This window comes from Misgurnus anguillicaudatus, chromosome 2 (assembly GCF_027580225.2).
Source record: "Misgurnus anguillicaudatus chromosome 2, ASM2758022v2, whole genome shotgun sequence".
Taxonomy (NCBI): Eukaryota; Metazoa; Chordata; class Actinopteri; order Cypriniformes; family Cobitidae; genus Misgurnus; species Misgurnus anguillicaudatus.
In genome coordinates, this window is record NC_073338.2 from 4,722,906 (window position 1) to 4,742,439 (window position 19,534).

Below are 19,534 nucleotides of genomic sequence, written 5' to 3' on the forward strand. Positions count from 1 at the left end.
ACGATTGTCCTCTACTCGCGAGGGAGGCGTTACAAAACACGGGCTCGGATGGGCACGTGATCGAGGGTTGCAGGAGGTCAGTGGTTATTTTATAACAGTTGAGTGTTTACTGTAAGTGTCCTGTCTGTCATGTCATACACATTCACCCCAGAGATAGTGCACTTAAAGCATGAAGTGACTGTAGGGACCTAAATATTGTTGAAGGCATTCATTCATCCTTTAATCCAACTTTAAATTCATTCACTCATTCAATCTTCTTTATCCATCAGTCTACTTAATAATTCATTAAATATTTTATCTATTAATTCTCCTCTGCCCACTTATCCACCCATCTATCCACTTATCAAACATATCAATTCATCAATCTGTTCATTTCTTCATTTATTTGTACTATCTACTTATCATACAGTAATCTATCCATCCATCCATCCTTATCCATTAATCCTTTGCGGCCCCCCCAAAGAAAATTTATGACAAAAAACAGTTCTAAAACTTCACATTTTAATTAAACAAAACATTAAATTATACAAAGTAGTGCTGCCTTATTTTTTTTAGGTTTAATTTCACAGAATTCATGATAAATTAATGTATTTTATAAAAATGTCATAAAACTGGGGCCCCCCTGGCACCGTCTCGCGGCCCCCCTGGGGGCCCTGGACCCCAGTTTGAGAACCACTGCATTAATCCACTCATCCACTCTCTATTCATTCATCTATTTACCCATCCATCCATCTATTCATTAATTTATTCACCCATCCACTCATCTATTCAGACATTCACTCATCCATCCATCCACTCATTTATTCATTAATTTATTCACCCATACTTTCATCTATTTATTAATCTATTCACCTATCCAGCCACTCATCTATTCACCCATCAGTTTATTAATATATTCACCCATCCATCCACTTTTTTTATTCATCCACTTATCCACTCTTTTATTTATTTATCCTCTCATCTATCGGTGCACTAATGTATCAATTCAATCATCCTCTATAATTGATCCCTTTAGGGATGAATGATTGAACAAATCAATACTCTTGATATATTTAAGGTTTTTCTCAGTCGTCAATATGCATCTGAGCAGCAGCAGTCTTACTTTAAACTCTAGTAAAAGAAGATCATTTCCTCCACTTACCTTCTGTAGGTTATGGCATGATCTCTTCACAGAAAAACCATATTGATATAGTGAGATTGTGTCATTTGCTGAAATATCATATGTGATTGTGACCCTGTATGTGAAATCTAGGTTAAAGTGTCATAATGCAGTTTTGAGATTAGGAGCATCAAAGTTTGATTTCGCATTGATTTCAATCAGTTCATATTAAAGACATCAAGTTTACATATTTTACAAAATGTTCTTTACATTATGTAGGATGATTGTATGTAGAAAACAACAAAAAATGACTTTAGCTGGGCTTTTACAGGCAGGGTCACATGTTTTTTTTTTACATCAGATTATGTGATGTAATTAAATATATTGTTCTGAACATTAGTGACGCTAATTTGATGAATCATCATGATAGTCTGATCTTCCTCATCCATGTTGAGTTGTTGAAGTGTACAGGAAGTTATCAGCAACCTCGCTCACTATTTGACAGGAAGTGTCATGGCTCATCTGTGAGGCTGTAACGTTACTACAAACACCCAGTAAACATCAGCTGGCTTTATTTCTAACAAACACACAAGCGTGTGTATTAGTGATATTCTTACACTATGTGTGTGTGCGTTTGTGTGTGTGTGAGAATGAGGGTGTTTTTATTTTGGATGTCTTATCACTGAGTGTCACAGCAATGCTTTGCAGATTACAAATGAAGATGGTCATGTGACCAGCTTAGTGACGCTGACATCACACACACAGAAACAGGTATGCGATTGTTATAAGAACGTAAATATATTTATTTATACATAAAGTTTTACTTTTTTTTTAAATCTCAGTTCAGTCACCACTGAACTAAAGCAATGACTTTAATGCATTTTTATTTTTACCTTTGTTGATAAAAGTTTTACTAGTATCAACAATTACTCAACTAATAACAGCAGAATTCCAGAATACAAGTTTCACTTAAACTAAATCTGTTGTATAAAGTCAGTAAACTAAAAAAAGTCAATTCATCTTAACTTTCTTACCATTTCTTTTCATCATAAGGGTTCTTACAATACATTTATTAATTCAGTATCAAGTGTTTTGAAAGGTTCTGCCAAAGACGGCGTTACAGGGACGCAGGAAATATGGCAAGAGAGACGCAGCGTCTCGTTCCCTTCTCAGGGAACAACAGTTACATACGTAACCCGAGATGTTTTCATGTGTCAAACACAACTATGCAAAAAAGCATTTTGGTCTGAATTATCCTACACTACACAGGGAATAATATGGATTTTTTCCCCAGAAAACTTCTAGCATAAAACAGATTCACTGAATATATTTCACATACACATTATAATGTTTAACTTCATACTTTTGACATTGGAAAAGTCAAAAGTTTTGAAATTTTGTTATAAACATTTGGCCGGTCTTGTTCGTGAGCAATGATTTGTTATTTTGATAGCACTGATGTAAGAACTAAGGATTTTGACCAAGTTCAAAAGGGTTTTCCAGATATTAAATGAAATGTTTTAAAAAGGGAACTTGCTATTTTGCTGAATTTAACAAAGTCTTAGTTGTTAAAAAACACAGAAATATTTAATTATACATGTTACATACATATTTAATACATGCTATTATTTTAAAGAAAGCGGATTTGTGACATTTGTGAATGAAAGAAATGGGTTAATTTACCTTTAAACACAATAAATCTCACAGAAAACTTGATACAAGTCTCAGATTTTATTTAAAAAATTGATGATTCCAAAGCCAACACAAAGAAAAAATTTGAGTTTAAAAATGCTGTTATTAGAGCCAGTGGATACAGCAAAACTGATCTGGGGTCAGTACTGGAGCTGAACCCAATAAAATAAGTCTTTAACCTACTCAACACATTCAGAGTGTGTGTTAAACTAGATCGACAAACAACGGCTTCATCACATTTATACAAACAAATGCTATTCCAAATCAAAATAATGACAAAGATTATAATATTGTTAAATGTGGTATATAAATATTCAAACTTTACAAAATTTTAATAAATGTATTTGTTAAAACTACAGAGGAAAAAAGGAAAATAGCTTTAGAACAAAAGAGTGTCCCCACAGCGTTTGTACAGTTAAGAGACGCGCCAATACAAAATGAAAAGCAGAAAGACTGACATCAATTAAAATTGTGAATAATAAAAAAGACAACAAGTCGCACATCCAGTCCTGAGCTACTCGACAACCGTCACACGGACCGGATACAGGACCTGCATGCGTCTGCTCGTGAACACGCAATGTACTGTAGGGCTCATTTTCCATGCAAGCGTCACCGTGAAACCCAATCATCTCTCGCTATTCTTCTGCATATACATATTTCTACACTGCGTTTTATGGGTACAGAGCTGATAACCTACAAGGCTGGCTTTAGTTCAGCTTGCTTCAGTTAAGGATAAATAACCAGCAACCATCATCGCCTTCTGCTGGTCCCGTCGCACGCAAGCGTCCTCAGCTGGTGAGGTCAGATTGGCCTGTGCATCAACACACTTAAGAGTTCATGAAATAGAAATAGTTGTGAAATTAAATAAGATACCTTCACTCCAAGTTCATTGCTCCGCTTCAAACACAATTCTCAAAATTGTTTCCTTTAGTACCCCCCCCCCCCCAAAAAAACGCTGAGTAATTCCTTGAATTTTAGTTGCTTGTCTTCAATGAAATAAAAAAAAATCTCATAATGCTAAAACACTCAGAATTGAAAGAGCATTACGACGTGCTTTCTTTTCCACATACTAAAAACTAACAATCTCATCTCACGCATTCTCTCTTGCCCAACGCAGTCCCCCATCTGTTTATAAGCGGAAACTACAGACATCTATTACACCTAAACCCAGCTGATCATTTTATTTCTTGTTATGTGTTATGTTATGTAAATTTTCTAAGGAAATCTAACTGTTTTGGGCATTAACCATGTAAGGAAAATAATCCATCATGACCAAAAACTTTGCTTTTTTTGACTTTTTCAAGTCCAACGACCATCTGCGGTTTGAGTAACAGTGACGCACGCCTTCAGTTTCAAGTTAATTCAGAGTTTATGCATCTGTCTGCGTGAAGTCACCTCATCTGTTTAGTTGATGTAAACCTGTAAATGTTTCATTACGTTTTACAGCCTTATTCGGAACACAATCAATTCCACAACATTCCTGAAGACTAAGTAAATAACAACCTTATGACCCAAACCGTCAGCAACCTCAATAAGTTAAAATCTCAATAATACAAGATAAAAAAGAATCTGCAGGGCGATGGCAGCGGAGTTCGTAATATTCCTGTGAAAGTTTAAGGGGATGGAGGAGGTTGATATGTATGTACAGTGTGTGCGAGCTTTAAAGCAGGCTGGCCAGGCTGGTCGTGGGTCCATTCTGGGCCTGAATCTGCACAGGTGGAGGTCCATCCGTCCACTGCAACACACATACGCAGTAACACAATAAATCACCAGCACTTTGCACATCTAAATTTTGCAAAATATTGGATAAGAGTCTTACACTGATGAGGTTGTGTTCAGGCAGGCTACAGGCGGCTATATGATCCTGCAGGAGCTGCTGAGAGAAATTCTGGTGCATCTGCGCAGCTTCATGGGCGTCCATTGAATTGCCACAAGCCTTGTTTAGATCTGTGCAGACAGACAGACAAAAATAATTTAATAAATGTAAACACTGTTTTAAAATGTGGATATAGCTTGTTTATCCAACAACATGTTTCCATGTAATCCCAAACAATCAGCAGTGCATACCAGCAGCACAGATTGTCATCACTGACAGTTTAGGCACTAAATTCCCAATATAAGTTGCTGTAAAATGAACTTACCCTTCAGTAGAGCGGATGACCACAGCTGCACTGACATGTCAGGAATCTTACTGGCCAGCTGCATCGCTGGAACCACCATGTTATTACTCTCCTAAACACAAACAGGTTCTTTAAGACACAGAACATCTTTCTACAGAACACCAAATCGTGTCTATGCTGTGGACGTGCAACTAAACCGCGTATACGCTGCAAGCATTCAACCAAACTGTCCAAACGCATGTAAACCACATCTATGCTGTGGGGTTGCGACTGAACCATACAAGGTGCTTTAAGCTTAACCGAGATGTAGCGAACAGTAGTGATACAGCGTTTCCTACAGACTTTCAGGGGCAGCACATCTGACAGGGATGGGTGAATAATGGGTAACTAATATGCTTTTAGTTTGATCATTTTTGAATGTTGAGCCACATGCAAAGCATGGCTGCAATTAACGATTATTTTCATAATCAATTAATCAGGCGTTAATTCTTTTGATTAATTAACTAATCGAATAAAAACAAATATCACTCAATTAGATTTTACACTTATTATAGCTAAATAAGGCACCAAATTAGGGTATTCACATGTAGAAGGGTACTTTTAAAACTTTTAAGTTTTACTAATATAATCTTTTTGATTTTGATATTTTAAAGGGCCGCTAACCTAGATGTTTTCGGCAATAAAAAAAGTGTCTCTGGTATCCCCAGAACGTATCTGTAAAGTTTCAGCTCAAAATACACCACAGATCTTTCATTATATGATGTTGAACATGGCCATTTGTGGCTGTAATGAAAAACGCTTTGTTTGTGTGTGTGTGTGTGTGTGTGTTTCTTTAAATGCAAAGAAAGCTTCTGTTCCCCTCCCTGTATGCAAAGTAGGGGGTAGAGCACAGTGTTGCACGATGCATCGATACTTCAAAAGTACCGCGATTCTCGGAAATAAAAACGGCACGATTCCTAAATTTATTAATATCGATACTTCTAAAAATGCCCGCGTTCCAGATTTGTAAGACCCATTTCATTACAAGTGTCTCCCTATGAACATCAGTGTTTTTTCTCCTCATGCACGCAGCAGAAACTGCAGCTGTTATGTGGCAAACACAACAGCGAGATTGCGGCATGTGCGAGCACAAGTGATACTGTGGCCGCCGGTCCACGACTGGTAAAAAAAAAATTACACGAGAAGTGAAATATAGCAGGGGTGCCCAATAGTTCGACCAGTCGATCGCAAAGGCAAAGCCAGTAGATTGCACGCAAGTTAACTGTATGCACAAGCTCCTGCGCTTTTCTTCTCAAATGTGTTTTTATACATCTTGCCTGCCCGCTGCAGCTCAGTCGTCTAACTTCCGAAATTCACCAGGATGCGCTCACTTGCCTTCAAGCTTTGTTTATACTCGTGCTTTGGTCCGCAACGCAAGCCTCCGCTGATCACGCGTGCGTCATAAAGAGATGATCCACAGTGAGCTTAGTGCATGAGCGAGAGGCATCGTAGCGCTGATTTATATGCTTCTGATACTGTTCTCATTTTCTTTCAGTTTGTTTCACTAAACCATATCTCTGCTATTTTAAGGAGTAGGCTACTCAACATGTACTCAATGATTTTTTTAACTCCTCAAAAGGAATGGAGTAATTAGTTAACGGCTAATTACTCATCTCTGAAAATGCAACTTCATAGATAACGTTAATATTTTGCAAGCTGCTAAAATAAAGCATACAAAACATCAGCTAAAATTATCTATATGATTATAATCAGAGCATGTGCATGTTTGTCAGTGATTTATTTATATTAGATTATTATATTACAGCATTTAAAGAGCACAGACCTGCGCAAAGGAGGTCTATTTCATTTGTGAAAAGCATTGTAAGAAATTATGGACTCAAATATAAATTTAACCACAGATAAACCAGACATTGAAGTACAGGAAACATTAGCCTGCCCTATATTAATCCATATATCACAGCTTAAATAACATATGGTTATTATTTAGGCTCATTATTTCCTGTTAATTATGGTAATGTTATGGTTAAGTGAATGTTTGCAGTTATCACTATAACCACTGCATATAGAGATGTTTTTCATATTTTGTTCATATGTTAAATATATCTGCTGTTCATTTATTAGTGTGTTATATGATTAGAATGTTGTCCAGGTTTTAAAATAAAGCACAGCAATGAGATTTGTGAGTATTTCTCCCTTTTCAGGAAAAGTATCGGAAATCGCAATTCGCAACCTGGTACGGTACCGAAACAATAATTTGGGTATCGTGACAACACTAGTAGAGTGCTTACGTGTGCTTTGGACTACATCAAAACGTGTCTCTGGCATAAGGTTGAATTACGCACTCATAAGGTGGAGTCTGTGAGTGGTCATGGGTGGGGCGTAATAATTGTGACATCACATTGATAGGGGATCCCCAACAGCCTGTTTTGTGTGACTGTTTTGGTTTAAAGGAGATTATACAAAGAAAAAATGGATTTGTATAATAACAGGATGTTTCTGCACACATACAGGTGACTCATTTTCTGCTAGAAACACATTTAAAAGTGCATTTTTTAGATTGGGGGGGCTTTAAGGCTGAAATAAAAAAGTTTGGGCAGCTTTTAAATAGTAAAAAAATCTTTAAATGTCAAACCATAAACAAACAAAATGAATTGAATCTACAGGGATGTGCTGGTGAATAAATTTAGCCACAGATGTATAACCTCATTTTAATCTTTAGACCTTGATGAGAATTAACATTATTCATTATTAACAAAATACTTTTATGATATGAAAGTGATATACATGCAATGTTACAGGAATAAAAAACCTCAATTTCCCCCTTACTTTAAAACAGATGCTTATTTTGTGGTTCATACTGTTTTTATGAAAACCCAACAACAATTAAACAAATTGACCGTTTCATCGGACACATTTGTGCGGTGACGCAATTACGCATCTGGTCGGAACTTTACTTCGGGTTTCTGTTTTTTTTTAATGGTCTGACTAGTTGCTAAACTGAACTCTTGGACAAATATCTTGTTGAAAATAACAAATGTTTTAGTTTCCTAGGTAATCTACGTGTTGTTTATTTTGCTTGTTATTTAAATAAACTACTCTAAAAGGACTTTGTTGTTATTTATTCTTAGTGGAGTTTACCATAAGTTATGCGTTTTCCACAAAAGCCGCTTGTTTATTTTGTTACTGCTGAAACTGTCTATACAAACTCGCATATATTATATTAAAGGAATAACCAAACCGTTTGTGGACCCCATTTACTTCCACGGTATTTTTTTTCCTACTATGGAAGTGAATGAGGTCCACGAAAGGTTTGGTTACAAACATTTCTTAAAATATCTTCCTGCGGGTTTGTAACAACATGAGAGTAAGTAAATGACGGAATTTTCATTTTTGGGTGAACTTTCCCTTTAAAGGACAAAATTAAACCTTTATTAACCATCCTTCGTTTGCACCACCGTCTCCACATCCGAAAATGTGTATAAGTATCAGCGTAAAGTATAAATCAGGCTTTAATGAGGGGTCAGAATCGCAGTCGAGCACAAGCAAATGACACCATGTCTGTTCACGACACGTGAGAGAGAGGTAGTGAAAAACACGATGTGCAAAACTCTATTTGTGGCGGTCAATTTTGATTTTGTGGCGGGCTGCCACAAACAGATTAATGTATGGGAAACACTGTGATATAGATATAAGAGGGTGTGCAATTTACCCTGTGGTTTCCTAGCACGTAGAATATGTGTCCCAGCAGCACCAGAGAGCAAGCAGTCAGACGATTCAGATCCTCTGCATTGGACATCTTGAGGGTCTCACGGAGAAAACGTCTACATGCATACACACACACACAGGTAAGTTTGTCTATTATTACTGTGACGACTGACAGCACACACACGTGTGGAGACAACAAGAAGAGGAAACTCACTTGGCTTCGTTGTACCGACCCTGGAAGAAGGACAGAAGCCCCCGAATGTAGAAGGCAGCTGCTCGTAGACAGTGAGAACTGCACAAGAATACAGATATACATGTTTACATGTTCAGATCTGACCTTCTCACTGTCAGTTTGTTTAGTTTGGTTTCATTGTTTGTTAAAGACATAAGCACATTAGAGTCACGTTTACAGATAAGACCAGTGACTTTACTGTATATACACATTCATGCACACAATACGCGTCAAACCAATTGGTCGCTCATTTTGCAGTGAATGCAGCATTGCAAGTGTACACAGAGTATGATCGTAGACATCAGACAGGATTACGATGTTTCCAAACAGCCCATTTCACTTGAAAGAGGTATGCAGATTGTTTCAGCTACACACTTAACAGATATCATCTGTAGGAATAAAGCCGAGCTGTCATTCCTGAAAAAAACAACAACATTAAATGATGTGCGTTACCTGACGGGAAAGTTGTGGTCTGGGTTTATCCTCTCTAAAAGACTGTAGAGCTGTACAAAAGAAAACTGGATTTAAAATGCTGTGAAGGACAATCTGGAGAGCTGTGTAGACATTTTGAACATGTCTTTTAATGTGCTAATAAGTGTCTGCTTAACACATTAGTCCTTGTTTAGATTATAATGAAATAAAATTATGCACAACACGATTCATTAATAAAAGATCATAATCTTTGTCTATTAAACCTTAGACAGAAATCAAACCGGAGAGAGAGAGACGTCATTTTGTAAAGGGGAATTTTTAAACAGTGGGTTTCAATGACAATTGTTCATTGGTTAACTCGTTTAAACACGGCATTTAAAATGCAGATGACGCTCGCACAAGTAGTTTACTTTATTTGCAAACTGTGGTAAAATGAACAACTAAGTTAACCTTTTAAACATGCGTTTTTTACTTTTGCTTTGTTTTAAGGAAAATAAAAACTACTCGAGATTATACTTGTGGTCCTGGATTAAAAATGTCGGGGAAACCCTGATGTACAAGTTTCAAACAGCTTTTTTCAACCATACAGTATTATTATTTCTTTCTGTATGATTAGATATCACTAATGTTTACGATCTAGGGCAAAACCACTCTTTCAGATTATGGATGCATAACAATTAATTGCGATTAATCTATATCAGAATAAAGGCTTTTGTTTGTATTTGTGTGAACTGTGTATTATAGCTTTGTATAGATAAATGCACACACATGCAGAAATGTTTACATGTGTATATACATTTGTATATTTCTGTAAAATTTATATTATATATAAATATAAAAAAATACAGTCATGTGAAAAAATTAGGACACCCCATTACATTTTCTGTTCTTTATTCAGAAATATATACATATATCACTGGTTTTGATCTTGTTTTTATTGTTGTCTGGAAAAGAAAGTGATTTAATTGCAGGTAAACCAGAAAAACTCACTTAGTTTTACTCATTAAACAAAAGATTAACAAAAATGTGAATTCTCACGGAGGAAAAAGTTAGGACATCCCAAAAATCACACAAATGCGTATATCTATTTTTCTGGTTTACCTGCAATTAAATCACTTTCTTTATTAAACAAAAAATAAAAACAAGAAGAAAACAAGTGATGTGTAAATATTTCTTAATTAAAAAAAAAACAGAAAATGTAATAGGGTGTCCTCATTTTTTCACATGACTGTATATATGTATATATGTATATATATATATATATATATATATATATATATATATATATATATATATATATATATATATATATATATATATAAATATATATATATATATATATATATATATATATATATATATATATATATAGAAAACCAGTGATGTGTAAATATTTCTTAATTAAAAAAAAACAGAAAATGTAATAGGGTGTCCTCATTTTTTCACATGACTGTATATATATATATATATATATATATATATATATATAGATTAATCGCTATACATCTCTATTTCTAAAAAAATAACTCAAACAAATTAAACATTTTGAAAGAGATTGCTGTAATTCATTTTTTTCCAGAACCTCTCGTAAATTATGTTATTTTGTTTAGTTAGCATTCAGAATCATGGGAGAATCGTGATCTGCACAGAAAAGGATTCAAAGTTACTTCAAAAGTCTAGATTTGTATTATTAAGCAAACTGTCGAACCTCCTGATGTCTGTTTCCCTCTCGGATGTAAACGCTTGCCAGGTTAGTCACAATGAACGTCCATAACTCCTGATGTGTGGTCAGCTAAAATTAAAATTAATGTTAATCATTCTTTATTAGCATCTGCAAGTTTGCATAAAAAAACTGCTGTATATTCATAATCTAGCTTAGAGGGACATTCCACTTTTTTTCCCACTCATTTTCCAGCTCCCGTAGAGTTGAACACTTGATTCTTGCAGTTTTGGAACCCACTCAGCTGATCTCCGGGTCCGGCGCTAACACTTTTAGCATAGCTTAGCATAATCCATTGAATTCGATTAGACCATTAGCATTGCGCTAAAAAATAACCAAAGAGTTTCGATATTTTTCCTATTTAAAACTTTGACTCTTTTATAGTTACATCGTGAAATGGTCCCCTTGGATACTTTCAATGGCAGGGGACTATTTTGCTGCAGTCATGTTACGGCAGCAAAGTCCTTGATTATTACACCAGAATGAGAGTAAAGTCCTAACCATATCGGCCTAGAAAATCACAACTTTTAATTTTCCATCAGTCTTAGTAAACGATGTAACTACAGAAGAGTCAAGTTTTAAATATAAATATCGAAACTCGTTGGATATTTTTTAGCGCAATGCTAATGGTCTAATCAGATTTAATGGATTGTGCTAAGCTACGCTAAAAGTGCTAGCGCCGGACACGGGGATCAGCGGAGTGGATTCCAAAACGGTAAAAATCAATTGTTTAACTCTAGGGGAGCTGGAAAATGAGCATATCTTTTAAAAAAGTGAAAACAAAACGAAAGACATCTCACCCGGAGAGCAGTAGTGAACTGAGCCTCAGCATTGTCCATGCAGTTCACAGAGATACAATACAAACCCTGAGAAAAGACACATGTGGATCACGTGACCTTGAATGATGTATTAAAGCACTCGTGTAAAAAATGAAAGCTTGCTGTATGAATGAAGTGAAAAACATCTCCGGACTGACATGTTTCTATGGTCCGGATCATGTGATGAATGTAAGAGATGATAGTCAAGTTTGTGCAGCAGATATGAACTCACCAACAGCGTGTGAAGCTGAGCAGCGTGATTGGAGAAAAGCCGTGGAGACTGTTGACACAACTGACACACCTGAGAGATCTGAACACACACACATATATTAAAACCGCACTTCAACACTAACACACATCTGATGTTTTAATACTATAACAACACACACACCTCCTGTAGCGCTGTAGCCTTGTGTCCGGTCACCAGGCGACACATGATGATGTGCTCCAACAGAATGACTTGAAATGAAGACAGAATAGGACTGCAGTCCAGCACTGAAACACACAATCAGATTTCAACCGTTTCATCATAGCATGCGAATATAAAGTGTTGGTTGGTGTGCACGATGATGTCATATGGACGTACTCTTCAGTTTCTCTAACTGCATGAGGGCTTTATCTGTGTATTTCTGAGCTTTCTCTAGATATCCAGCCTGCATCGAGTGCATGACGGTCACCTGAAACACAAACATACATTAATACACTGACATCTCCAAACAGCCCTCCTGTTCTGTCCAATCACGATTTAGCATCAGTCAAACTGTGAAGACCAAAATACTATTTCATTTATACTCACAAGGTAGACGAGCACACACATGTGCTCCTTTGGCAGCCAGTGGAAGAGATCTGCTGAGTTACTGGGCAGGATCTCATCGTCATGAAGAGTCGAGATGGTCTGAATACACTGCTGGAGCTGCTTCAGACACGGCTTCACGCTTTTCACCTGCACACACATCAATGCTTTCAACACACACGTTCAAAGAGAGAGAAATCTTTTGTGTGTATGTAAGCAGGTGCAACACTCACCTGTCCAGCGTCCAGGTAATGCGTCACCTGCAGCACTAGGAAGAAAACGCGCAGTGACTCCTTCTGGATGGGGTTTCCCTGCCAGGTTTCCACGATCTGTCCGCACAGCGTCAGGAGTGGATGAACCTCTTGTAGCTTCCTCTCCATCAACAGCAACTACAAAGATGAAATAAATCAATCTATGCATGTAATGTATCCATAACACCCACTGACTTTTGTATTGAATAAGTCAAATTATTAACTATTAATAAACTGTATAACAATGTTAAACACTGACTTTTGTTTAGATGAACCCAACCATTACTGATACAGGGGTTTCACTCACCATGCCTTTACTCAACAGGAAGAGAGCTCTGTAGAGAAAAGCAGACACATTCAATTTTTACCACCTGTTTAACACCAACAAATAATTTGAAGGAATTTATGTCATACTGAGTGTAATAATAAATAAATAAACACCTGGTGTATTCAGATCCAACGACTCGGGCGTATTCAGCACCGACACCCAACAGATCACATGCTGACACAAGATCCTTCTCTAAAGTGTGAAGTTGCTGTATGCAAAACAAACAAAAAAACTTAATTATACACTGCAAAATGCCAATCTAGTTATTATTGGCCGCAGAAGAAGAACTATTATACACGCAGCTCTAGGAAATGGCTTAAGCATATATTTATATTGCTGTTCTTCAAACCTTTTCAGGTATTTCATGATAATAAAAAATATGTATAATGATTATGGTTGCAGGGTTTCCTGCAGCACTTTTCAGTTCGGGCGGCCCGCCTAAGCTGGGAAACCCTACCGCCTTAACTAGATCGTTCAAAAAAAATAAAATAATAAATGCCGCAAATAAGGCCGTCAAGTGCATCTCGGAGAATAGCACGGATGCTCTTCACAACGCGAGCGGGCACGCGCGCCACACGGCCGAAACGAAAAAGACGTGGTCCGGACCGTCACTGTCTCGAGGATAACTAGCCAGTTGATAAAACATCTCGGAGAATAGCGCGGACGCGCTTTACACCGCGAGCATGCACGCGCGCCATCCGGCCGAAATGAAATAAAGACGTGGTCCGTCATGTCGGGAGGAAAGCCAGTTAATAAAACGCATGTCCGTGAGAACTGTAAGTGGACTCATGTTTTGGGTTTATTTAAGCCTGCTATTGTATAAGTCTATAGTTCTTGCAAATTTAAAGCAAGTTAGCAGGTGATTTCGTTGTTTGAGCAACTTGCTAGCTAGGTTTCACGTGCCTGTTGATTAGATATAATTGTTGAGCGCTCTTGCTCACGTTATTTATGTGCATTATTTATATGCTACAGTAGTTACACTCCTTTAAGATAATGTAATTAATAGTGGGAACCGCCCAACCCTATCACCTCAACTAACAAATTTTTTGAAGTAATGAAAATATTTAATACGTTTCTATTAGTGATGCACCGATGTGAAAATTTTGGCCGATGCCGATAACCGATATGACCCTTGTCTGTTATGGCCGATACCGATATTTGCCGATGCCGATATCTCTGTATAAAAAACACATTTTAATGATAATCAAACAAAGAGCTATTTTCCAAAACATTTTTTTTACTTTTGTAATTTATTCCCAGAAATGACTGATTGGGCACCTTTACCCATGTGCAAAATGTCATCAATTAGCTGATTGATATGTAAGCTTATTCTTTGTAAGCTTCGGGATGCTTATTTTTTTTGAAGTGGGTGATCAAATTGGTTGTGTTGAACAATTTGTCCCGAACTCCCCCTCCTATCACCCAGCCCTCACTCTCATTGCATACAGCAGCAGGGGTGTCCAGACTTTTTTGTGTGGTGATCTACTTTTAAAATGATAAAGCCGACAAGATCTACATGCTAAAAAAAACCCTTTAAATGCGTGGACTATACTGCATATATCTCTACATTAGGGCTGTCACCATTACTCTATTTTTTTGAGAAGTTGAGTTCATGTCGAGTACTGTATAAAATAGCGGAGATACGGTTTAGTAAAACAAACTAGAAAGAAAATGACAATAGTATCAGAAGCATATAAATCAGCACAATGCTGCAGCTCTCTCTCTCTCTTCCTCCCTCGTTCGCGCGTACACACACCGGGCGCGTGCATCAGCTGCATGAAGGAAAGAATGCGATTGCATCCTGGTAAATTTCGGAAGTTTACACGACTAAGCTGCAGCGGGCAGGCATAAGATTTATAAAAACACATTTGAGAAGAAAAGCACAGCAACTCAAAAAGACTTTGTGTTTCACAATTACTCTAAGACAGTGGTGTCCAGACTTTTAGCCGACAAGTTCTACATGCTAAAAACACTTTAAATGCGTGGACTATACTGCATATATCTCTACATTGGATTTAGGGCTGTCCACCATCAGAGCATGTGAGTGGAGCAGAGCGGTGTGACGCTCCGCTAAATATTCCGCTCTACTGTTCAAGCGCTCACCGCCCAAGCAAGCGCTCCGTTAACTTTCCGCTCACGCTCGCAAATAAACCAATTCCCGCTCAGATATAATTTTTTTTTAGTAAGCCTAATTGTTTTCTTGGATAATTGCATTTAATTAAAGTATTAGCTGATAAATCGCAGTTATGTACAGTTGTGTGTTGGCTATTATAGTTTAACTGATACGGAGCTCCGGATATAATTAAAATTAACAAATTGTTTCCACGACATTCACATGTTTTACTAATTTTAAGTAATAATAAATGTAATAAGTAATTACGAAATATTATAATAATTCGTTCCCCTTATGAGAAAGTTTAACAAACTATTCTGTTATATAAATATATTATTTGAAAAAACTAAAATAAATTGAAGAACAATTTCTTAACAAGAAGGTTTTTAAAGTGCAAATTTACAGTGCATCAGTAAATACAGAACACAGCTCTGTCTTAAAGAAATTAAAATTAGACAGTATTTATGAACCTGTAAATGTACAAAACGAATGCAATACAGAAGGCCATGAGTATTTATTTATGGCATTTTCAATAGTATATTGGTAGATAAATTAACGTGTATCTATATAGTATGAAAACGAATAAATCATTATTTTGGCTAAATTCATCTGGATATATCATTTTAGTCAGACTGATTTGTCATCGACCCAGAATGCACTATGTGCAAAACATAATGGTGACCTCCACAGCTTAAAATGAGTATTACATGTTAGGATTTTTTGAAGTAATGAAAATATTTAATACGTTTCTATCAATGGTACCCTTTAAAGTCAACACAAAATTTAAACCAACCATGTTCTTGACCGTACAGCGAACAACTCGCAGTACAAATCTTGTCAATGCAAAGAAATAAAACATTTGCTTTTTATAGCATTGGCTTGCTGCTAAAGAATAAATGTAATATTTCTTAAACTTGTCACATAGACACCACCATTGCATAAATTCTCCATGAACAGAATCATAAACCGTGTAGAGTCACGTACCGCCAGCTGAAACAGGAGTCTGCAGTGCCAGTATGGGGTCTGCTGGGAGATCTGGATGGCCTTACGTAACAGTGGTTTCGCTGAGTCAACCAGGTTCTAGGAAATAGAAGAGAAAAAATATATATTTTTCAATGCTACACTTTATTAGACACATACATTGACAAATAAACATACGTGGTCGATTCAAAATCGATTCTCAAAGAGCAGAATCGATTTTTTTTTCATAATTATTTCCGCAAACATTGAACATAAGATTAACGTTAATCTAATTACTATTCTTCTTCACTAGATGTCATGCTCTTTTTTGCCTTGCACTCTTTTTTATTAATATTGTATTTGTATTAAATCTATATTCATTGAGTTGAATCAAGAATTAAGTATAAAAACCTACCCGAGAACCGGAATCGAATCGATAGCTTGTGAATCGAAATCGAATCGATCTGGAACATCTGAATCGATACCCAGCCCTAGTCATGTTGTCTCAGATTAACCCAACGTTTGGTTGAAACTAGGGACTGTGTTTATTACAAACAGCATAACATGGTTTCCATACGTTAACAACAAGGTCATGTTACAATATTGTGCAAAAGTCTTAGGGGCGGTTCACATTTCGTGTCTTGAATTTTGTTTTACGCATTTTCAACTTGATGCGACGTGCCTCCAAAAAAAAAAAAAACGTGTTGCACCCAGGGGGCAACCTTCTGATCACGGAAGTGTTTTAAACTGCAATTCATCAACTTTAGAGACTGGCTCCAAAAAAGAATCAATTCCCATAGACCTCCATGTTAAAATGCCCAACTTTACAGCAGAAAATAATATGTTTACAGTCTGGTACAAAAAAGTGTTTTGGCCCTTCATGAGAACTGTGAGAGGGTGAATTTTTTTGTAACTCATTTGTTTAAATTATATTAAGCCTTAAAGTTCTGCATAAATAACGGGGTGGGCGCTTGAGTGATGGGTGGATAGCCGCTGCTATCCGCTCAGCTCCATCCACTATTTGTCCATTTTCGGTTATCTGGGAGTGACACACAGTGACGCGTTTTCCAAGATGGCGACGACCAGCTCCACCCACTTTTGACTTCAAAAACGCTCATCAGAAACCTACGGTTGACGTCACAGACCTTAAAGGTTTTATACATTCTATGGTGCACCGAGTGCACGTCACGACCACTTTGCTCTCTATTTGAGAATACTTGCTGCATGTCTACATTTAAAATACTGTATTTGCATTTTATTAGGGTTTAAGAGAGCCTGCAGGCTCCTGCTATAGCTTAAGTGTAGGAGGAGCTCACAGTAAATACTAGTTTATACTTGATTCAGTTTACTGCATACAAATTTCCAATATTAAATCACTGGTTGTATTCTCATAAAGAGACTAAGAGATAATTACATTTGGTCATTATACCATTGCAAAAACAACAAAACAGTGGCATGGTGGCTTAAGACTTTTGCACAGTACTGTACATTGTGAATCAAATCCAAAATGTGGCACAGCTTTGAGTGCCTTCATGCTTTTATAAAACATCTCACCACATACTAATACAAACTTGAAAGACAAAAGTGTTACTCTATTCAAGTAAAAGCCAAATAAAATGTCATCTTTTCTTTAGAAGATGTAACCAGCAACATAATGTGATGACAGTAACAGTCAGATCATAGCTGTAAATGAAGGTGAAACTCACCTGTTGGCAGTAAAGCTCAGAGAGAAGACTGGCAGCCTCAAATTTAACATCTTCAAACTGTGGCATCTATTGATGGGGGTTAAGGACACCTCAATAAAACATTATGCACATTTACCAAATTCAAACATCCTGAACTTCAGTGCCTCGAGTAAAGAAGGTGAAATTGAGATTTTCACAATTACACAAACAAGAACAAACGCATATTTGCATATGAACCCGGCTCAAAAAAACCTAGTGTGATTGATCATAAATGTGATTAAGGATACTTGCTGTGAGATGAACCACTGCGGAAAAAACAAACAAGAGACATTAAACCATTACACAGAGACAAAATAAGTGTCACTTCATTACACAAACAAAACCCGCAAAACTTACACAACATGCATGACAAGAGAAACACACCATAAGTCGTTACAAAACACTTATTATCTCTTTAAAGTACCCGAATCTCTCTCGTGTTTCAGCGGGTGTGTTAATAATCAATATTCTTAATATTAACGCGTTTTATTCGCGGCCGGTAATGCGGCCTGCGCGCTAGCCGAAGCCTCGGGCTTTCCTGCAGCCTCTCACCGCTTTTTCGAGGTGCGTGCGGGCCAGGTCGCTGTTCTTCGTGTGGTGGTAGAGAACCGAGCCCAGCTGCAGGTGCGTTCGGGCCTCGACTCTTTGCGGAGGCTTGAACTGGAAGACGGCCTGTAGACAGTGCACACACAGGCGGATCTTGGGAGGACTGGAGGTCCGAAAGTGTTCGGCGAACCCGAGCAGCGCCAGATACCAGGATTCCGGAGCCTCCGCGCCCGCCGCCATCATCACAATAACAACAACACGAGAGTGCGGCGGGAAATCTCGCGAGAGCACGACAGCTCGCCTTCTACGGCCCAACCCTGAACGAGAGCTGCTGTAAAGTCTCGCGAGAGGGGGAGCTTGATTTTGATTGTGGCCGTTATGGTTTTTCAAGCCGAAGCCTGCAGCCTCCGGAGGTCGCATATGCAGGCTGCATACGTCATCAGGACTGGTTTATTTAGTTAACTGAGCATTACACACGCAAGTCATAAGCACATTACAACAATTTACGATTAACTACGATTAATAGTCAACTTTATCATTGTTATTATTATGAAATAAGACTGTCTTGATGACGTATGCAGCCTAAAAATCGGACTTCCGGAGGCTGCAACCTTCGGATTGAGATCATAGACTGTAAAAAAAAAATAGATTGAGATACGGCCTGTGTGTGTATCTCACTCAGCCTAACAGTTCAAATTAATTTCTCAACAACAAAATCCTAATGTTTGTACATGTAATTTAGGGGGAAAAATGAATCTTTCACGGGTCTCTGGTCTTTTACATTTCCTGTTGGGTGACTTGTCCCTCCCGATGTTTGGTGTTGTTGAAATTCAACAGACACTGGACTGAAATGGTCACAATACATTTAGAAATGATGATTAAAGTCAAAACTGGAGTGGTCTCTGATTCTTTTCTGCGGCTGTATATTTTATAAAATAAATGAAATTAGCCATCCTACCAAATCAATAATAATTGAAATGATAAAAAACCTGATTGAAATG

General features: G+C 37.3%; 1 protein-coding gene across 1 annotated transcript; it reads right to left on the minus strand.

The window, feature by feature from the left end:
• Nucleotides 1-2,815: 2,815 nt before the first annotated feature.
• Nucleotides 2,816-18,813, minus strand: mau2 (MAU2 sister chromatid cohesion factor). The gene is made up of 19 exons (XM_055201183.2): nucleotides 18,540-18,813; nucleotides 18,236-18,253; nucleotides 17,970-18,035; nucleotides 16,288-16,383; nucleotides 13,304-13,398; nucleotides 13,170-13,197; nucleotides 12,845-13,000; nucleotides 12,615-12,761; nucleotides 12,405-12,495; nucleotides 12,210-12,313; nucleotides 12,051-12,128; nucleotides 11,801-11,866; nucleotides 10,989-11,072; nucleotides 9,302-9,351; nucleotides 8,831-8,908; nucleotides 8,621-8,732; nucleotides 4,933-5,023; nucleotides 4,611-4,738; nucleotides 2,816-4,526 (listed from the first exon to the last, which is right to left on the minus strand). Exons 1-19 carry the CDS (start codon nucleotides 18,774-18,776, stop codon nucleotides 4,452-4,454), a joined length of 1,800 nt encoding a protein of 599 aa, XP_055057158.1. The 5' UTR covers nucleotides 18,777-18,813; the 3' UTR covers nucleotides 2,816-4,451.
• Between the last annotated feature and the right edge of the window lie 721 nt (nucleotides 18,814-19,534).